Source organism: Pygocentrus nattereri, chromosome 4, assembly GCF_015220715.1.
Source record: "Pygocentrus nattereri isolate fPygNat1 chromosome 4, fPygNat1.pri, whole genome shotgun sequence".
Classification (NCBI taxonomy): Eukaryota; Metazoa; Chordata; class Actinopteri; order Characiformes; family Serrasalmidae; genus Pygocentrus; species Pygocentrus nattereri.
In genome coordinates this window covers 43,692,393-43,714,456 of record NC_051214.1, presented here as the reverse complement: position 1 = coordinate 43,714,456, position 22,064 = coordinate 43,692,393, and the positions used below count along the sequence as shown (strand labels likewise).

Sequence of the window (22,064 nt, the reverse complement as noted above, 5' to 3'; positions counted from 1 at the left end):
TTGATAACATTATAAAACGTAGTTTACGTAGAGTTGGCTTTAGCATGTTAAATGTAGAAGTCCACAACACAAGTTATATGGAAAAAAATCATAAACCCAATTTTGCTATAAATTATTACTACTGTATAAACATCACCTTTTAAAAATACTCTGCATGTTGATTCCAGGTAGCTCAGTAACTAGAACACGCTTGCATGCATTTTGTTTTGCGGAATGCATGCATAATAAGGATAGCTGGGCTATTCATTTGCTTGTGCGCTATAAGACAAAATGTCTTAATAAAGCATTGGATCTTGGAAGTATTGGAAGCATTTCTTATGATTTTTGAATTTGGGCCAATAAATTTATTCATGATTAGTAATTTAAAACATTTTCACATATTCTACACTCTTAAAAACAAAGGTTCTTTAAGGGTTCTTTAGTAAAGAAAATGGTTCTATATAGAACCATGAACACTCAAACAGCCCTTTGGTTCTTCAGACAGATGGAGAATGTGCTGTAGGGGGTTCTATACAGCACCAAAAAGGGTTCTTCTACTGTAAAAAGCCTGACATCATAACAATAGACAAACCTTTTTTGGTGCTCTATAGACCCGGTTTCAAAAAGGTTCTATATAGACCCATCTACAGCACGTTCATCAGTTCTCCATTAATCATGCCAAGTGTTCTCTAAGTGTTCCTGGTTCTATACAGAACCATTTTCTTTACTAAACCCTGAAGAACCATCTTTGTGCCATTTTTAAGTTGTAACATATAAACACAGAAACAGCTACCAGGAAGGTAGCACACCACACGTTTAGTTTATGAATACGCTGAATTTCTTTTTCAGTACAAAAGAATGAAACTGATTACATATTTGGATAGAACCCCTGCCAAGACACACAACCTCTGGTACATTTTGGTGAAAGAAGTAGGTAAAATGTTTGGTCATGGCTGGTTAACTTGACTCTTGGCTTCAGGAACTCTTTCCTGAGGGCGTGATGCAGCCTCCTGGCCACAGAGGGGCAGCACAGTTCCATCTCCAGGCTTATGTCAGGCTGGTTAGCAGTTGTGCTCGCTGTTGTCTGTCAATGTGTTAGTGGGGGTGTCTTGAGCGCTGGCCTGAGCTGCTGAGGAGAGAACCTCCTCAAAACTTCCTCCACTGCCACTGGTGCCTACCTTCGACTGACAAAAACAACAGGAGGTCCACGTTCAGTACAGCAAACTCACATATTCAATAACAGAAGCACTCCAGCATTTTTCAGCCTGATCTTTACCTGCTGGATCTGGGGACAAATTCACAAATTAATTCTTACATTTTTTTCTTAACTACATACTTGAGAGTTTTTTGTCAGAACAAGTGGTAATCTTAGAAAACATTGTTATATTTTCTTAATCTTATGATGGCCACAAATGTCTTAGACTGTAAGACAGGATAAGTCTCTTAAGCTGTCACTTTCCCCGAGTTTTACAACATATAATTGGTAAAATAAACCAAAGAACATTTTTTTTCCTATTGGTTCGTTCCTCCACCAGCACTACGCCTACCTTTAATTTGCTGTCGTCAGCCACTGATGTGATTAAACTGGATAACAGTTTAATAGAAATATGGTATCATTTCTGGTAGTAGGTAAAATATAACATGACCTGTAGCCTTTACATGAAAAAAATAATAAAAAAATAATCAAAATTTCCTTATGGGAAATTTGAGGGTTTTTTTGTTTTGTTTTTAATTTTGTTTTTACTTTAACTGCTTCTTAAAACATTGTGCCTCATTCACCAATATCATAATTTTTTTCTTAAATTTGTCCTTGAGAAAGATGCTAAGAAAACACATTCAACACATCAGAATCATGACGTGTTCTTAAGCCGCAACATTGTTTGCACCTTTGTGCTCTTGAGTATGTGTAGATTCTGTTCTTACCCAGGAACAAATCCCTATGAAAACAGTGGTGAATGTCAGAATCTTTATGAAAACTGCCTAAGAGGGATTTAAGAAGCAATTTCTGCTTAAGAACAGTTGGTGAACGAGGCCCACTCTTATGAACGTCTTAGCATTTTGTCACAAGATCCTTTGGAAGTTTTGTTTTATGTTTATGAATCTCGCCCCTGTTGAGCTCGCTTATCATAAAACCTGATGGGCAGCTGAATTCTACAATGAACAAAACATGCATTTCTGTAGAACACCTTAATGAAGTGTTCTACTAATGAAGTGACATTAATAAATTAAGCTGTGTGTAGAATTTGACTTCTAAGAGATAGAACTAGTTTTAGAATTTGTGGCAATAACCTGCATAGTGTTGCACGTGGAGTTTTCACAGGCTCCACTTGATCACTGATGTGCATTCTGACTAATTTTGATATTCAAGGGTCTGTAAAAGTTTAACAAATAGGTAATCAGTTAACCGCAGGGAAGGAAAATAACACAAAACTAAACACTGCAGCTGCCACTCATGTAAGGCTGGAGGCCTACCTTTGTAAGTGAATATACTGCAGAGAAATTGTGTAGAAATACACATTTGAAAACATTTATTTTTCAACAGTCACAAAGGGAAACTGGTAGTTGTCATTGTGGATGAGTAAGAGGGACCTCCTCAGAAAAGCTAATGAGCTAACAGAGCCAGCACAACACTGGATGCTGATGAGGACTGGTCATCTTCTCCACGAGGTCTTTACTTCTCAATGGATGATGTTAACATGTTATTTTGTCAGAGAAATATATTTTCCCTTCTTCTGGACTAGAGCGATAAAGTTCTACTATCTCTGCCTACTCAGTTATGTAAACACACCACATTTTACAGCCCTGTAAAAGCATACAGGGGCCTGTAGAGTATTAGTGTGTAGGAGAAAGCAGGGCACACATTCTGTTTTTTGCAAAACTATTTTTTAAATATTTGAGCAAGATTAGCCTAATAATATTTACATTATTACACATGCTACCTAGACATCTACAAGTGAAAAACTTTGCTGTGCAGGGAGCATTTACAGGCAGGGTTTACTGTATCAGACTAAGAGAATGTCTGTAACAGTCACTAGAAACGTCTGGTAAATCAATGCACTCACAGTTAGTACAGTTATAGGTTGTTTGAACCAGGCAAGCTTTGCAACCCAAATATATGAAAGTTTATAAAAATAAATGTGATTAGTGAAACAAGTCAGTGTCCAACAAGTTATTTTTGACACAACGGAAGTTTCGTTTGTTTAAATGACTTTGTTAGTTCATTTTTCATTGTTCTGTGAGTAAATGCTTCCAAAAAAGGAACTGTTTTGAATGAATAAGAGGGATATGGATTTATTCCGTTGTTTACTGTAGGAGGCCTAGTTGTAACACTGTTAAAAATATCCTTGCCATGTGGAGGCTGTACTTGACTGACTAGCTCTCAATGGCTGTTTACATGCAAAGATTTTTGCCAGTTTGTATGAATATATTCCAATTACAGATAAAGCCTGAGGTGTTTATATGCTCTCTACTCATCAGCCTGATAAAGAAAATCTCTTTATGTGTACACTATCAGTAATCTAATCCAAAATTATGCGCATGCATAGAGAACCACTTAGTGTAGACATTACTGTTACACCGAGCATCTTGTGAGTCCAGTCAGCGTGAGTCTCATTATAAATGTTTATTCATAGAATTTCTGAACCTTTTTAAAACTGAAAAAGCCTCTCACTGTCTATATTACCCTTTTAGTGTAGGTCTGCTCTAAATGTAGCTCTGAAGGTAAAGCAAGGTCCTATTGGATCTGCCTTAGATCAGAGTGCTTGCTGGCAGGACTCCTGACACTGGCCTTTACTCAAACAGCTAGGAGCTATGTCTGTTGGCAGGCTGCCATGAATGACAAAGGAGATAAATGATTAACAGCAGTGGACTAACGGATACTCCTGAGCCGGTGACAACACCAACACTTTAGGTTTGTCTGAAACCCCTGATCAATATTGACCCACAGTAAGCGTGCACGCCCTGGCCGGTTAGACATACCTTGATGTTGGATACAGTGCTTTCAACCTTCTCCTCAAAGGACTTAAAACTAGGCGAGTTCCTGTTGAAAAACAGAGAAAAGCCATGTTTATATGGTACGTTGAATGGTTCTCAGTGATAAGACCTTTATGTTTACTATCTCAGCTGTTATTATGGGCATGCTGTCACTGGAAAACTTGTTTGTATTGCAGTACTTCAGTCACACAGCTACAATTAGGCTCTAACATCCTGGTTTCAGTTTACTAAAAGGATATGTGCACTTTCAATTCTGAGACTGCAGACTCCAGTTTTCACTTTCTAAACCACAAAAACGTTTTTAATTTTATAACAGCAGGCTTTGTGCTGGGCAATATACACTATATTTCCAAAAGTATTCACTCACCCATCAAAATCATTGAATTCAGGTGTTCCAATCACTTCCATGGTCACAGGTGTATAAAACCAAGCACCTAGACTGTTTCTACAGACATTAGTGAAAGAACGGGTTGCTCTCAGGAGCTCAGTAAATTCCAGCGTGGTACCATGTTAAGATGCCCCATGTGTAACAAGTCCAGTCGTGAAATTTCCTCGCTACTAAATATTCCACAGTCAACTATCAGTGGTATTATAACAAAGTGGAAGCGATTGGGAATGACAGTAACTCATCCACAAAGTGGTAGGCCACGTAAAATGACAGAGCGGGGTCAGCGGATGCTGAAGCGCATAGTGCACAGAGTCAATCACAGACCTACAAACTTCATGTGGCATTCAGATTAGTTCAAGAACAGTATGTAGAGAATATCATGGAATGGATTTCTATGGCCAAGCAGCTGCACCCAAGCCTTACATCACCAAGTGCAATGCAAAGCGTCAAATTCAGTGGTGTAAAGCGCCGCCACTGGACTCTAGAGCAGTGGAGACGTGTTCTCTGGAGTGATGAATCACGCTTCTCTGTCTGCCAATCCGATGGACGAGTCTGGGTTTGGCAGTTGTCAGGAGAACGATACTTGTCTGACTGCATTGTGCCAAGTATAAAGTTTGGTGGAGGGGGGATTATGGTGTTGGGTTGTTTTTCAAGAGTTGGGCTCGGCCCCTTAGTTCCAGTGAAAGGAAATCTTCATGCTTCATCACCAGGAGATTTTGGACAATTTCATGCTGCCAACTTTGTGGGAACAGGGACGGCCCCTTCCTGTTCCAACATGACTGCGCACCAGTGCACAAAGCAAGATCCATAAAGACATGGATGAGTGAGTTTGGTGTGGAAGAACTTGACTGCCCTGCTCTCAGTCCTGACCTCAACCTGACAGAACACCTTTGGGATGAATTAGAACAGACTGTGAGTCAGGCCTTCTCGTCCAACAGCAGTGTCTGACCTCACAAATGTGCTTCTGGAAGAATGCTCAGAAATTCCCATGAACACACTAAACCTTGTAGAAAGCCTTCCCAGAAGAGCTGAAGCTGTTATAGCTGCAAAGGGTGGGCCGACATCATATTAAACCCTATGGATTAAGAATGGGATGTTCATATGCACTCAAGTTCATATGCGTGTGAAGGCAGACGAGCGAATACTTCTGGAAATCCAGTGTATGTTGTCTATACTGGTGCACCATGATATTAACATACCATGATATTGCTATTCCCGCGACACTGACTGAGAAGCGGCTTGGAAAATGGATGGATGGATGGATGGATATTGCTATTCAGTTTTAGTGATATGTTTAACGATATAGTATTTGAATGATAATGAGCATTATATCAAGGATATAAAGCCCCTTAAATATGGATGTCCTTATTACTAAGTAGATTTTTCAGTTTTTGGTAACCAAAAGTTAAAGGGGAGTTCGACCAAGGTTTGCTGATTCAGTCTTGGAGACATAAACAAAATCCTTCAAAGTGGTTAGATGAGAAATGATGCGCTGTGGAGAAGCTTTTTAAATCAGATTTCTTTACAGTGGTGAAACTAGGGGTTGTGACGTCTTTATTTAGAGATGATGTCTATGGGAAATGACCAGTGAACCAGCACATGTCTTCTGAAATTTATATATGATGTTAATAATGGTAAACTAGTAGAAAATCTAAAAACATAAGTTTTCTTTGAGTAGTATTTTGCCTTACTACACCCTGTGAAATTACTGTAAAACAATGTCAGGCAGCACACTCAAAACCCGAGGGAGGTCATTAAACACTTCAGATGTCTGGTTCCCATCACCACCTCTTTCAGCTTAGAGTACAAACACTCAGCAAGAATGGCTTCATTAACGCCACGGTAACTGAAATATTCAGAGAAAACTGTGATATTGAATTTTAATAGTATCACTGAGCACTAATATGATGATTACATGAAACATACTCAGCCATATTTACCTCATAGCGGGCATGCTCATAGAGTGGCGTATAGAGTGGCTGTCCCAAGAAAGCATGGTCAGGCAAGAGAGAGACCGTTAGCATGAATAAACACAAGACACAGCACAAACAGCACACCAGGAAAGGATTAGCCAGCACACCACAGTAAGGTACAGTACTACTGTAACCGAAAACTTCCTGTTTTTCAGTAACAGTTAGTCATATGTTCTCCAAAATTACTGGCACCACTGGTATTTATTTATTAGCTTGATCGTATGCTGAAGGCATGAAAAATCTAACCTTTCCGTGACATGAAATTATTTCAATTAAAAAAAAAAAACTTTTAAAAACCTATAAACAGATTATCTGTGCTCTGCCCCAAATGTGTTCTTTTGAAACTACTGCTAATAGCTTAAACATGCTTCACAGAACTCTGGCAAAAACAAATAAATAAATAAATAATCTATTCAGTCTAACAAGAAACGTGCTTACCTCAGTGCTTTTCTGTTTTTGTCAGAATACCTAAATTATTCACATTAGAATTGCTTTAGAAGAGCTATATAACAGTCGGCCTCGCTCACCAACCATTAAGAAGTTTGTCTTTAAAACCCACTTATACATTTTTTACAAAGATTCTGACCCTGAATTTCCTTCGGGATAAATAAAGTATCTATCTCTCTATCTCTCTATCTATCTCTCTATCTATCTATCTATCTATCTATCTATCTATCTATCTATCTATCTATCTATCTATCTATCTATCTATCCATTCACCAAAGTTTTCCATAGTTTAAGAGCACATCACGAATCTTACAGACTTTTTAGAACCTTTCTGAAGAGCAAATATAAGAAAAGAAAGAAAGAAAAAAGAGAAAAAGAAAGAAAGAAAGAAAAAAAGATAGATAGATAGATAGATAGATAGATAGATAGATAGATAGATAGATAGATAGATAGATAGATAGATAGATAGATAGATAGATAGATAGATAGATAGATAGATAGACATTGGTTAATGAGGCCCATTGAGTTTCCGGTTTAAATGCTAAGCTATGCTAGACTAAGGTGTAATGGAAAACAAATAAAATTTGCCACTATGCCGAACTTATTACACCCGATAACAACATGACTTCTTACGCATATTAAAAAAAAAAAAAAAAAAAAAAAAAACAGGAAATGTAAATGCTCTAAATTTAGGCCTTTTGACAAAAACTGAGTGTGCAGTTTCTCCTTATGCTGAATAGGATTTCATGGATAAGTCTCACCCCTCAAAATTCTTGTGAACAAAATCTAATTGATGGTTGTAGGTGCCAATAATTTTGAAGGGCACTGTAAGTGTAAGGAATCTAAACAGTAAACATTTTGCACAGATTAAGCTGTGCAACATGCATGTCTGGTGAGTGGAGATGCACTGATATGGGAACTGTGGGCTGAAGCCGAAGCCAATGTCTGATATTTTTCCTGTACATATCCATACATAAATATTTATGAAATACAAATGTGGACTACCTGGATTAGCATCACAGAGAAATTTAGGGTACAAATGTAGTCAAATTAATAGAATGCAGACATTAAAGCACAGCCCAACAAATACAATCAAATATCAATTTTAAATATCACTCAAATCTAGACATCTGTCTGAAGCTGATAATTAATTTAAAGCAAATATCTGCCAGTACTAATCTGATTCCAATATCATTGTGCATCCCTAATGGTGAGTACAAATACACTACATGCAGAAGCACTGCTAAAAATGTTACCTTAGCAGGTGAAATTATTTTAAATCTACTCAATATATGTAATATTTCTCATTTTGAAATTGTTGTAAGCTTACTATATGATTATTTCACTATATAAGCAGATAATACATGCACAAGTAAAATGATCTGCCAATACAGTGAGAGTTATTTCAGTAAAGTCACTTAAAACAAGTAAAGGTCTAGAAATAAGTGAAATCTCAAAATGAACAATGTTAGAAACATTACGTAGATTTAAGATAATTTTGCCAAGATTTCTTTTTCGCAGTTTGGTTTAACCGTATGTTTAAAGTGCTGTATCAGTTCCTACTTGCAGTTTCCACCACAGGCCTACTGTAAGACACACATGACTAGAGAAGCAGACAAACCTAAACTAACAGCTAAATGCTACACTCTTAAAAAAAGATGGTTCTTCAAGGGTTCTTTAGTAAAGTCAGTGGTTCTATATTGAACCATGAACCATGAACCATGAAATGGCTCTCCATATCAATAGAGAACCTGTTTTGAAAATTGTTCTACATAGCACCAAATGGCAAGCTTATATACAATAGAAAACCATTTTTGGTGCTAAACAGAACCATTTAACAAAAAGAATAACACATTTTCCATCAAAGAACCACTTGAAATGTTCTAAATAGAACCACTACCTTCACTAAAAACCCTTAGAGAATCATCTGTAAGACAGCAGCATTCCCTAGCCTAGCACTCCTAGCATTACCTTGACTGTGAACTGAGGGGCAAAAGAGACAGAATTAAATGTGTGTATGCAGAATTCACTTTTATAGCATATATAACTATAATATGTTATTGTTTAACTCAATATAATATAATACTGACCATGAATAATAAGCTTTGTGTACACCGCATGCTTTAGCAATTAGCTCTCATTGGATTGGCATGGCTAGAGAGTAACAGATTAGCCTACAGTAGCCTCTTCAGCTAATGTTATTCAGCTGCTCTCTGGTGTCGTGAGGGAGATTACATGAGAATATGTGCGTCTCGCTTTCAGGTCAGGTTGGTTCTGTTTCAGAAGATGTTCTCAAATATCATGCAGAGACTGAAAAACACTTCAGACCATACACACGGACTCGTGCAAGCGCCCAGTATCTTACCCTATTGAATGTGATCTTTTGATGTGCAACAGGAGAAGAAAGAAACACTTTTACTGAGAGGTGTGTCACAGCAAACTACCCTCACACACACACACACACACACACACACACACACACACACACACACACACACAGCTGACCCTCAGAGTAAGAAAAAACAAAAAAACAAATCAGGTATAAATATTGATGAGGCACTGATGAAGTAGAAGTAGAAGGTTATTAGGCTATTTGACTTGCTGATGAACCTTTTTGTTGCCAAATTGAAGCAAACGCAAAAGACTTGAAGCACAGAAACAGGCAATTATGCAAACAGGGCCAGTTCATCATCTATAAAAGGCTGCATCAGTGTCTGTGCAAGAAGTGCACGCGTTACTGAAGACGAGTGCAGATTGATATAAGCACGGTGCAGCATATCTTCTAATGCTAAAGATTTGTTTTAGTGACGGAGATTAATTAAAACCACAGAATGTGTTCCAGGGCTGCAAGATATGGCAATATATATGGCAACTTCAATTTTATTGCTATTCTGTTTGCAATTTAACAGTACTGTGCAGAAGTCAGGCACCCAAGCAAGCTGTTAAAAACATTTATCTGGGCAGTAAACGTGTTTTTGCTTTTAAACAGACTACACTAACCTCTCTACCAAATCAAATCTATACAAAATCATCATGATTTTCCACTGGCTGTCCGAAACCCTAATCCCTAAATTTACCCCTTGGAAAATAATACTTACATTTAATGTTTAAAAAGTTGAAAGTTGAATGATTTGGATTTATGAGTTATTTTATTATATTAAAAACTTAATTTAAAAAATGCTGTCCCATTTTTTTATGTCACTACCCAGGCATAACCAAAGTTTTAGTCCGTAGGTGGAGCCTTTTTAGCCACACCCCTGCATGTTCAAGCAGAAAGTGAGACTGTATGGTTTAACAGAAATATTATGAATTTATGTATGTGTAACTGATCAAAGCTGTGTTTGCTTGTCGTTCTAATATCAATGTTTTTCTGCATAAAAAAACACTTACTGCCCAATTAAATAGCTTTTAAATAGCTTTTCACAGTACTGTATTATAAACACATCAGCGTATCATTGTGGTTTCAGATTAACTTGTATTATTCTTGACCAAAATTATTCACATTTGTTAGATCATATGAGTGCCTACATTTATCAAAGCACCCACAGGTACATAGTAATTCACAGTGTGAGTGGGCAGTATGAAAATACACTATATGGCCAAAACTATGTGGACACATCTCCCAAGTACTGAGTTCAGGTGTTTCAGCCACACTCATTGCTAAGATGTGTACAAAATCAAGTACATAGCCATGCATTCTCCATAGACAAGCACTGGCAGTAGAATGGGTCATACTGAAAAGCTTAGTGACTTTAAACATGGCACTATCACAGGACACCCCTGCCTTGCTAGCTCTGCCCTAGACAACTGTAAGTGCTATTACTGTGAAATGGAAACATCTAGGAGCAACAACAGCTCAGTCATGAATCGGCAGACCACACAAACAAAAAGTATGTGGTCAGGTGTCCATATACCTTAGGCCATATTTATCATTATCATATCACGTAAATGTTTTCTAAGTATGGTTACCTTGGATACCTTTAGCACTTAAAGAAAACTGACAAACTGCACATTTCATTACAAAGAGAGAATATTTAGCTCTGTTTAATTGGTTCCTTCTTGTCTGTTCCAACCTATCACCATTTCAGAAAAGTTAAGTTTTTGCCATATCATCCACTCTTAACTCACAGCACACAATAAAACATTTAAGTTGCCGGTCTAAACGCATGTTGTAGCCTTCCTTTTGCAATGTCAATTTTGCAAAGGCTAATATCGCAGTAACAATTAACAAAGACTATGTGCAGTCATAGTGTTCATAATTCGTGAAACATTAGACATCTGTTTATACTGCAAAGGTGAAAGGATGAAACCACACACATGCACCAAAAGAGGAAAACTCCAAAACAGACACATGCACATACCTCCTGGAATACAGTAACTCAAATATGCTGGAGTGAAATGAGGAGAACGAGGGGTTGGATTTACAATATAGTACAATATAACAGAAAAACAACTGTTATTTTACAGTAATGCAGTAATGATGGAGGACGGGCTTGAATGTGTGAAGCAAATCACAGAGGGAGAACACAAAGGCCTCAGTCACAGAGAATGATACAGTATAATGATAAATGAAACACTGTGTCTGACTAAAGAAATGACAGACAGTTACTACAGTGTTCTGGGCACAAGGCACTGGCGGAAAAAGATGGCAGACGGCACTGCATGTTTACCATCTGCAAAGCGTCACCCTCAGGACCAGGATGTGCTCAACTGTACAACTAGAACCAACAATGCTTAAAAGGCCCATAACACTCATATCACAATTAACTACACATCTATACATCTAAAATTAGTGGCTGAAGAACTAAAGCAGCCCAGACTGTTTTATGAATGTGGGTCAATATATAAATACAGTCATACGTTTGGACACACATGGTCAAAATATATGTTTTGTTGAATGTCTCAAGGAAAATAAGTACACATTCTCTAAAGTAGAACACATTAATGTACAATTACTGTTTATTTGCTGAGCATACTGGAAAGAATAATAAAACATGGTCTGTGCAAAAGTTTCGGCACATTTCCATCCACTAAAGTTGATCACATTATACACTTATTGCACAATTACTGTTTATTTGCTGAAGTTAACACAGTGGAAAAATAATAAAATGTATTTTTTCCAATATGTTAAACTAATATAAATAACTAAAAACTAAAATTTGCAGAAAATGCCATATTTAACTTGGTGGTCTGTAGAGGAAGTGTTAACTTATTTTCACATAGAAAATTAACAAAACATCACTTGACAGGGGATGTTCAAACATTTACATTCAATTGTATCAGTCTTAAAAGCACAGTAACAAAACAGCTTGTTCGATTTAAAGGGACAAACGGTTTGCAAAATCCTGTAAAATATATTACTATTGTTTTGGCAAATAAAACACACGTTATAAGTAGTTATAATTCAAGTGAAAAAAAATAAGGAAAAATGTAGAACATAGGATCTTTAACTACTTCTAGTGCTGCTCATCTTTGGCAACTCCTCCATGATTCTGTTCTACAATATGGCGTTGGAGTTGTCATTTTGTGTTGCTTCCTTCCAACACTGCCACGAGAAGCCCTGATCCCCAAGCTGCCCAGTCCTGTGCCCAGCGAAAGCTGCTTAAATCCACGCTTATGTAACATAAACATGCCTTCTCAAAACAGACTGTCTGGGCTAAACCCTTCTCAACAATCAGGCATCACAGAGCCGTCTGCATGTTCTCAGCACAAGGCGGCAGCAGACAGTGTGTGTATTATGAGGTTAATTGAAGAAAGCTGTGGTGGCTACCATGTGATTTCAGCAGTACAGTGTGGTGCAAGCCAGACCCAACAGACAGAGCCAGATGCATGAAGCAGCAGGTTAAAGAACTATCTGGAACAAACATGCTAACATGGCTAACAGTGAATTGAAGGCAGCAGGTGTCAGTTAGCAGTTGCCTAATGCTATTTGTCATTGTTTGTTAGCAACTTTTTAAAATGTTTCTTTTAAATGCTGCCAAAAGACCTAAGACCATACCTCATATCTCCAAACTTCCTGCTAATGGCGGTGCCCAGGTTGCTGAAGGCTGCAGATGTTTTCTGGCCAGCAGTGCTGAGTGTCTCTGAGGTTTTTTTGTATCTGTGAAGCACGCAAAGAAAGATTAGCTGACATCAAGAAGAACACTGTGTTAACCAGCAAGATAAATTGTTTCTGTGAAGGCCAGTCTTCGCCTAGCATAGCACACAAGATATAATGTTAACAGTACTTTAAAAAACACCATTGATATCAAACAATACACAGTAACCTAAGTACTAATACCATCAAAAAAGGATGCAAAACAGTAGTTAGCACAGCTCAGTGGGAAACTTTCACGGGCTTTCTAGGCCTTCAGAGAGCGTCTAATGATTTTGGGCCCCACAAGAGGTGCTATAACTGTTTAATAGAATCATCAGGCCTGTTGTATTTAAACTCTGCGAGTATTGTTACAGTTAGGCCTTCAGGAGCTAAACAGAAGGCCTTACACAATAGAATAACAACTAACTGAATTAGGAACCGACAACAGAATTGACATATCACATTTTGATTTCCAGTGGGTGGGACTAATTTTGAAAGACAAAATAAACTCTTAATCACTCTGGGTCTTCTGGAAGTTCGACATGTCACTCACTGAATACAAGCCATAGTCTGACCAGGTTTCAGTCAGTTGCTAGAAATTGAACACAAAGGCAGCTCTTTGCCAAAGCTGTTTACGTAAAGCATTACTGTACAACTGCAACATTCAAGGCAAAATATACTGTGACAACCAAAGAAACAGACAGGACCAGTAAACATTTTTGGAAAACAGATAAGGCTCTTTTATAAGCTCACTCATATTTGCAGCATTGGCTATAACACTCAGTGGTGGAACTGAGCCCCTGGTGATACACACTGGAGATGACAAAATGACTTATCATGAGGAGAAAGGAAAATTAAATCAGTAAGAATAGCCAGATCCAGCAGGCTAATTAAAAGGGCGATTATAATGGCAGGTACAGGTATAAAGCATTACTTTATATTCACATATGCACATAAGCATCAACTTCTTTTTTGTAAGTTCTTTTAGATGTTTCTCTAGACTGACTAAATTACTAGTTGTATAACTATTAGTTCCGTAAAAGATTCTGTTACATTCTGACAAAATAAAATACAACCTGCTACAAATGTGCTAATCCTGTTGTAATTTAACTGCTGTCCAGATGCCAGAGTTGTATCACTGAGGAGATGTAAAAAAAAAATGTAGACATCCTGCTGATAAACTAATCCAATCTGAATAAGGCTTTAGAAAGGATAACATAAGCAGCTAAGGTTACTGAGAAATAACAACTTTAACACAGCACTGTAGATTCCACACATGGGCTCATGAGATGAACGAAGAACATACCAGTCAGAAAGCCACTATAGGCTACTATTACTAGTAACATTTACACTCAATTTATCATAGAAGTGATTTTCACATATTTTGACATTTATGGCCCAAATCTAAGGCCAAACTTGAACAAATTTTAGCTAATGATAGTTTGACATTGCTGAATATGACCGATTAAGCGATCTTATGATAGTTCCTTGCTTGAAAGTGAACTAATAAAAATTCATACCAAGAATTTATTTTCATTAAATTCTGGATTTTATATAGTGGTATACTAAAAAAAATCCTTTGGCCCATGGGAGATAAACAGGTTGGGCCTGGTTCTAATGCATGTGGTCAACAGCTTTAAGAGAGAGAAGCATTTTCCTTTGTTTTCTCATTTGCCTTTCTTTGTTTTGTTTGGTCTTGTGAGCAGCTCTGCAGTCCTGTAACTCTATCAGTATCCTGTAACACTACACCAGCCACCTCTGCTCTGATACCAGCAGTCGGGCCAACAAATTCATCGCCTTCACCTCCTGAAGAATACAGCTCACACATTTCTAAAAGCATAGATCTCAGTGCACTTAAGAAACGACCTGGAGTGAATCGGACATTAGATGATGCCCTAGTGCATCCAATAACACCAATAGAGACCTGAATTGGTAACTAGTTCTAAAATGGCTCTAAACTTACATACACATGGGATATACCATTATTACACATAGATACTTAAATACATATATTAACTATGGGGCATATTAATATTACATATCGACATTCATACATAATACATATGGAACATATAATTTTGCATGTAGGTTCTCATTAATAACACTTGTATTACATATAGAAACTTACAAATGATCTGTGGTAGGTAGGCCATGATTGTGCAGCCATGCTGTTGTAACACAAGCAGAAAGTGGCTTGAAGTTGTCATGTTGAAATAAGCATGGATGTCCTTGAAAAAGACGTCATCTAGAAGGCAGCATGTGTTGGTCCAAAATGTGTATATATCTTTCAGTGTTAATGGTGCTTTCACAGATGTGCAAGTTACTCACTAATACACTCACATACCATGGCAGACCCTGGCTTTTGAACTTTTTGCTGGTAGCAATCTGGATGGTCCTTTTTTTTCTTTGGCCTAAAGAACATAGTGCTCATTGTTTCCAAAAACAATCTGAAAGGTTTACTCATCAGGCCATAGTACACATTTCGACTATACATCTGTCTATTTCAGTTGAGCTGTAGCCCAGAGAAGTCAGCAACAGTTCTAGACTTTATTGTTCTTGTAGCTGTGAATGCAGTGATGAACAGTGTTTCTTGACAATGGTTTGTCAAAGTATTCCATAACAGAAGCATGCTATTTTTTAGTGTGATGCAATATAGGAGATCAAAGGTCATGAATATTTATAATCATCATCATCATCATCATTAACCACTAGTCCAGATAGGGTCACGGTAGCAGTTGAGAGTGCAGAGAATCTCAGACGACCCTGTCCCCTGCAACTTCCTCCACCTCATTCCCGTGGACCCCAAGCTGCTCCCAGGCCAACTTGGAGATATAATCCCTCCAGCGGGTCTTAGGACAACTCCGGGGTCTTGTCCTGGTAGGCCGTGCCTGGAGCACCCCCACTGGGAGGCGTCCAGGGGGCATCCGGATCAGCTGCCCGAACTACCTCCTCTCAATGCGGAGGAGTAGTGGCTCTACTCTGAGCTCCTCCCGGATGACTGAGCTCCTCACTGTATCAAACAGATTACAGCCCGCCACCCTGCGAAGAAAGCTCATTTTCACCACTTGTATTCGCGATCTCGTTCTTTCGGTCATTACCCACAGCTCATGACCATAGGTGAGGGTCGGGATGTAGACTGATCGGTAAACAGAGAGCTTCACCTTATGGCTCAGCTCCCTCTTCACGACTACAGTCCGGTACAGTGACCGCATTACTGCTGTCGCCTGTCCCAGCCTGTGGCCGATTTCACGATCCCTCTTCCCATCACTCGTGAACAAGACCCCAAGATATTTAAACTTCTCCACCTAGGGCAGGTCCTTTCCCCTCACCTGGAGTGGGCATGCCATCCTTTTCCAGGCTAAGAGCATGGACTCAGACTTGTAGGTGCTGACCCGCATACCAACCACTTCACACTCAGCTGCAAGCCACTCCAGCAAGCGTTGGAGGCATCCATGTGATTCAGCCAACAGAACAACATCATCTGCAATTAGCAGAGACGCCACCCTCCAGCCTCCACACATAATGCCCTACTGACCCCGGCTACGCCCTGACACTGTCCATGAATAATCACAAACAGGAGTGGAGACATGGCACAACCCTGGTGGAGTCCAATGCTAACACTGAAAGAGTCTGACTTAATGCCGAGTAGATGAACACAGCTCTCACTCCGGAGTACAAAGATTGATGGATATTCAGTAGCAAGTGAGAAAATTTGATAAAAAAAGTTAGGTAGTAAGCATACTTGCTCAGAAAGAGAGTAGTAAACAATGTTAATACAACAAGTGGTGGTTTTACACATATGTCAATGTGTTTGTTTAAATCAACACTTCATTACATTATATTAATTTCTGAGGAAATTTAAGAAATCCATCTGATGGTTGGGGACATCTGAAACAAAACATTGTTCCTTAAACTAGCTCACAAGACATCAACTACATTTTTTGAGCAAAAAAAAAAATTCTTGTTACTTCACTGTATTTGTTACTTTAAATTTATTTTATTGATGCAGCAAAAAAACACATTTATTGCCAAGATAAAAGGCTTTAAATTATGTGCCCAAGACTATTGCACAGTACTGTATATACATACATATGGAAGCTATGTATGAGCCCACATCCTGACATTGTTTAAAAAAAAAAAAACCTGTGTGCGTGGGGGTAACTGTGCTGATGAGGGCTGGTAGACATCCACATCAGTCAGAAGATCCCACTGCGGTATTTGATCAGGTTAGCCTTCTGCGGTCACCTCACCATGGCAACTGCGACCAGAGATGGGGCTTTTCATTTGAGATGTGAGTTAACGCGTCGCCATGTAGTAACTTAATAACCACAGTCAGGGTTGTGCAGGAGGCACACAGTGCAGTCTGTAAGTAAGTGAGCACTGACACAGTTTTGCTTGTGCTTTGGCTGTGTTTTATCTCAAATCCAGTGCACTGGAATGAACTGTGCACCGTGCAGACCAGCATTCATTTGCCTAAATGAGACTGATAACATCCTTCAGTCACCCGTGAATAGCACTGTAGTGTCCACAGAATCAGCTACAACACTTAGCCAATTGTGTGAAGACACAGGATCATATATTATGTGCTTTATGGCCATTTGCTATTACTCATTATAAATAAACAAAGTCAGTTAAAATCATTTTAAATGTTATTCAATACTCAATTCAGACTGATACCATTTCAATTGCATAACAATGTACACATTTAAATATAACAAGTATTGACAGGTCTGCTGTCCCCTTCATCAGCGGTCAGTTTCTGACTAAAAGGACCACTGAATATATTTGGCTTATGGACTAGTCTGGATGAGTTTAATATACACAATGCCAGTATTCAAAATGGCACACTGTTATGCTTCATACTGCATGCTACATTAGCATATCACTGCTGTCAGAACACAACCTTGTATCTCCAAAATGATAACTGTAAAGGAGAAGGAAAAAAGATACTTAACTTTTAATATAAGTCAGTGGAACCAGGCATTTTCCAGTCATTTTGGGCCATTCCTTTTGGTCCATTCATCATGAAATTTACAGATAATGTAAAGGGCATCAGACATTTTCAAATTATGTCAAGAACTGAAAAACGACAAAAATGGAGACACAAAGTTTTGTTCCGACAGCAGTGATATGCTGTATGCTGCATGTTACTTTTTAAAGTAGCATCTAGTAGAGTGTCCAGTACATGACCATGAAGAGGCAGGAGGGGCACAACTAGATGGCCAATGTCCGGGTCTGAGCCAATGAAAACCATCTCAAACATCTCAAAACCCGCCCTATTTTCCTGGATATATTTTGGTCAAGAGACATGCCTGCTGAGCTGTAAATGATGCCATGGCAGAGTTTGGAGGGTTTAATCTTTACCCATCTCCAAACACACAAACTTTAAAAATGTCAGTAAAAAAATGACAAAACTAAATTAAATAATAACTAATTAAAATTCTCAAACTACAATAACACTGGTGTGAATTAGTTGTTTAAACTGCAGTTTATACATTCAACTCAGTAATTAAAAACAGTTAACGGGCATGAGAAATATCTGTCCAACTGCTGTGAGTGCTGGTTTCACATTGCAATGAAAATACAAGACGACCAAAATATGTTGTGCTTGAATTTGAATAATCGCATAAAACTGTCTGAAAAAATTTTTGCCCTGTGTAAGGTTGCCTTGTGCTCCCCAGCAGTGTTTTTATGGTGCTGCTGAAGGTCCAGCAGCACCGATGATGTCAGTGTCCTAATGGAAATGGGCAGCTATTGTGACTGAGCGTCCGCGTTTGCCTGAATGAGTCTGTGCTGCAGCCATTATGGCAGATCAAAGCTATAAAGCAAATCTTCACTGACAGCAAGGAAGCACCTCTAGGATCAGGGAAGCTGCATGAAAAGTGCTGTTTCTCTTTGCAAAAGAATGGCTGTTTCTTTTCTTAATAAATCCATCAATAAACAAAAACAAGCCCTCATGAATTCTGTTTTCTGTATGGAGTTAAAGTTTTACTAGGCTACATATTAGCAGTATGTTTTTAAGTTGTTTAAGGTTGTTTCTATAGACATGATAGTGCCTCAGGTTCATCAGAGTATTAATGTTGCTTGACTAACTCGATAAACTCAATGTCTTTTTGGTTTTACTGATATACTTGATATTGCAAAGATCTTGAACTAGAGTTAATAAGTGTAAAATTTGTATAACTCTCCAGTCATGGCCATAAATGTAATAAATGTCAAATCTCTGTCAAAAACCATGAAAAATAAAACCTCTATAGTAATGCTAAAATATTTTAAAAATCATCTGAGCACATGACATTTTTTGGGATCTTCTAGATGAAACATTTGAAGCTTGTAAAACACATTCTATTTTTTTTATTTGAATTTGTCCAAATTTTACCTTATATTTAGCAGTTTTAGAGACGACTGACATTAGCAGGCTAATTCAGTCATTAGGATATCTTATATCCAAGTCATCTTAACTAACATGCTAAACTGTAGTGGACATTTTAAACTGAGCACACTTACCAAAACGGTCAGTCAATAATCACAGAAATCATCCAGTAATATTAATGACATTGAGTACAGGACATTTGAACAAAATTACAAAGTGAATCAGCACTTTTATTTCAGTTTGTGGAGTTTTTTGGCTGCCTTCTTGGGCAGTCGTGGGCTGGAGGTTAGGGAACTGGCCCTGTGACCGGAAGTCCATGACTAAAGTGTCCTTGAGAAAGACACCTAACCCCCAATTGCTCCTTGGGCGCTGTGGATAGCGCTGCCCACCACTCCAGGCAAGTGTGCTCACTGCCCCCTAGTGTGTGTGTATTCACTAGTGTGTATGTGGTGTTTCACTTCACGGATGGGTTTAATGTGGAGGTGTTTGTGGGACTTAAAAAAGTATAACTTAACCAGGGTACTGACAGTCATTACTATGGAAACTGGGTTGACAGACCCTGCTGCAACATTGGCTAGTAGGCTCAGAACAGATAAAAACAACTTTACACATTTCCCTATAAAAACAGTAACCTTGATTTTCAATAAAAAGCCCACTGAGGTGCCACAGCTGTTTGCATTTTTATTTCCCATTCACTTGACTAAAAAGCGGATTGCCCACAGCTCATATTCACAGCCAGTGGCATATCTAGAACTTCCAGATGGCCATGAGTCATATCCTATTCTCACAAAATGAATCCCACTCATCAAAAATCAAAATGCGGCTAGTTTTTTCCACTGTCAGTTCCTCATTGTACTGGTAGATAATCAGACATGTCAGGCCTTCAGTCCAGTTTCTGAATGCCTAACCAATAGGAGAGCCTGCTCAACTGTATATATCTAGACACCACAGTCAAAATAAAGTCTTACTGGACAATCTTTCTGTGGACAAGTCCACCCCCACCCCCCCCACCCCCCAACCAAAACTTAACCATCAAATAAAAGTATTACTACAATACTTGGACAACTTAAATACAGCAAGTATGATGATTCTATGAAATAAAAAGTCACTGAAAACTACAAACATATTTTTTTTAATTCCCAGAAATCACTATGTCTTCTATGTAGGCCTAGTGACCCCACAGACTGAAGTGACAAGACATTTCTGAATGTGTGACTATTATATGTTTCATAAATGTATAATTGTACAACATGGACCGAGCACTAGCTGTAAGCTCACAAGTCTTCAACAGGACTCTAAGCTGATGGGGTTTCCTGTGTTCAGGTGTCTACTTACGCTGTACTTGTCTGCACGTCATTCCAGCCCTTGCTCAGGTTCTGTCTCCACTCACTCAGTGGTGTGATCCCCAGCCTCTGCTTCAGGTCTGCGTGTCGCTTCTCTTTGGAGGCCAGCACTTGTTTCAGGGTGGTGATTTCTTCCTCTAACTGACAAAAGGAACACGTCAGTTTATCTGCATATCACTAATGGGCCACTTTATTAGAAACCCCTATGCTGTAGCTCCATCTTGCTGTTTTTTTGTGTTCGCTGTCATGTCTTCTGGCTGTACACTGTTTGGTTGGTGGACAATGGACCAATATCTGACAATGGAATAATATCTGGTCAAAAGCAGTTGTGTGATCAGAAATTGTCCAAAGTTGAATGGGATAGAGAGCAGCTAATAAATAAAAATAAAAAGAGCCAGAGACCACCCTTAATTTTTTCATTTCCAGTCAAATAGAACAAGTTATAGATTTTTCAGGAAATATTTCAGGAGTTTGCATATAATTAATATAACTATCCACTTGTATATGAAGGAAGGCAAATGGAAAAGGCAAATAAGTGAAAAAAATCAACTGGAATCCAAAAAAATACACTATATTGCCAAAAGTATTTTCTCACCCATCCAAATCAATGAATTCAATTGTTCCAATCACTTCCAATGCCACAGGTATATAAAACCAAGCATATAGGCCTGCAGACTGCTTCTACAAACATTTGTGAAAGAACGGGTCGCTCTCAGGAGTTCAGTGAATCCTAGCATGGTACCGTGATAGGATGCCACCTGTGCAACAAGTCCGGTCGTGAAATTTCCTTGCCATTAAATATTCCACAGTCAACTGCCATTGGCATTACAACAAAGCGGAAGTGATTGGGAACGACAGTAACTCAGCCACAAAGTGGTAGGCCACGTAAAATGACAGCGCAGGGTGTAAAGTTTGGTGGAGGGGGGATTATGGTGTAGGGTTGTTTTTCAGCAGTTGTGCTCGGCCCCTTAGTTCCAGTGGAAGGAACTCTTAATGCTTCAGCACCAAGAGATTTTGGACAATTTCATGCTCCCAACTTTGTGGGAACGGTTTGGGGACGGCCCCTTCCTGTTCCAACATGACTGCGCACCAGTGCACAAAGCCAGGTCCATAAAGACACGGATGAGTGAGTTTGGAGTGGAAGAACTTGACTGGCCTACACAGAGTCCTGATCACAGCCTTTGGGATGAATTAGATTGGCGACTGTGAGCCAGGCCTTCTTGTCCAACATCAGTGTCTGACCTCACAAAAACACTTCTGGAAGAATGGTCAGAAATTCCCATAAACACACTGCTAACCCTTGTGGAAAGCCTTCACAGAAGGGTTGAAGCTGTTATATCTGCAACGGATGGGCCAACATCATCTTAAACCCTATGGATTAAGAATGGGATGTCACTAAAGTTCATATGCGTGTGAAGGCAGACGAGAAAATACTTTTGGCAATGTGGTGTATTAAAACCTACAGAGAAAATCCTAACAACCATTGAAGACC

At 38.7% G+C, this 22,064-nt stretch overlaps 1 protein-coding gene across 6 annotated transcripts in view; it reads right to left on the bottom strand.

The window, feature by feature from the left end:
* Positions 1–507: 507 nt before the first annotated feature.
* tpd52l1 (tpd52 like 1) overlaps positions 508–22,064 on the bottom strand; it is a 39,472-nt gene continuing 17,915 nt past the window's right edge. For 2 of the 6 annotated variants that reach the window (XM_037537973.1, XM_037537974.1), the window contains 7 exons: positions 20,565–20,713; positions 12,779–12,880; positions 11,142–11,168; positions 9,146–9,160; positions 6,301–6,339; positions 3,958–4,018; positions 508–1,163 (listed from right to left, as the gene is read on the bottom strand). In XM_037537973.1, coding sequence (XP_037393870.1) covers positions 1,041–1,163; positions 3,958–4,018; positions 6,301–6,339; positions 9,146–9,160; positions 11,142–11,168; positions 12,779–12,880; positions 20,565–20,713 — 516 coding nt within the window. In that variant the 3' untranslated portion in view covers positions 508–1,040. Of the gene's footprint in view, positions 1,164–3,957; positions 4,019–6,300; positions 6,340–8,751; positions 8,764–9,145; positions 9,161–11,141; positions 11,169–12,778; positions 12,881–20,564; positions 20,714–22,064 lie in introns of all 6 variants that reach the window. The other 4 variants (XM_017695745.2, XM_017695746.2, XM_017695747.2 and 1 more) reach the window with 4 other exon arrangements.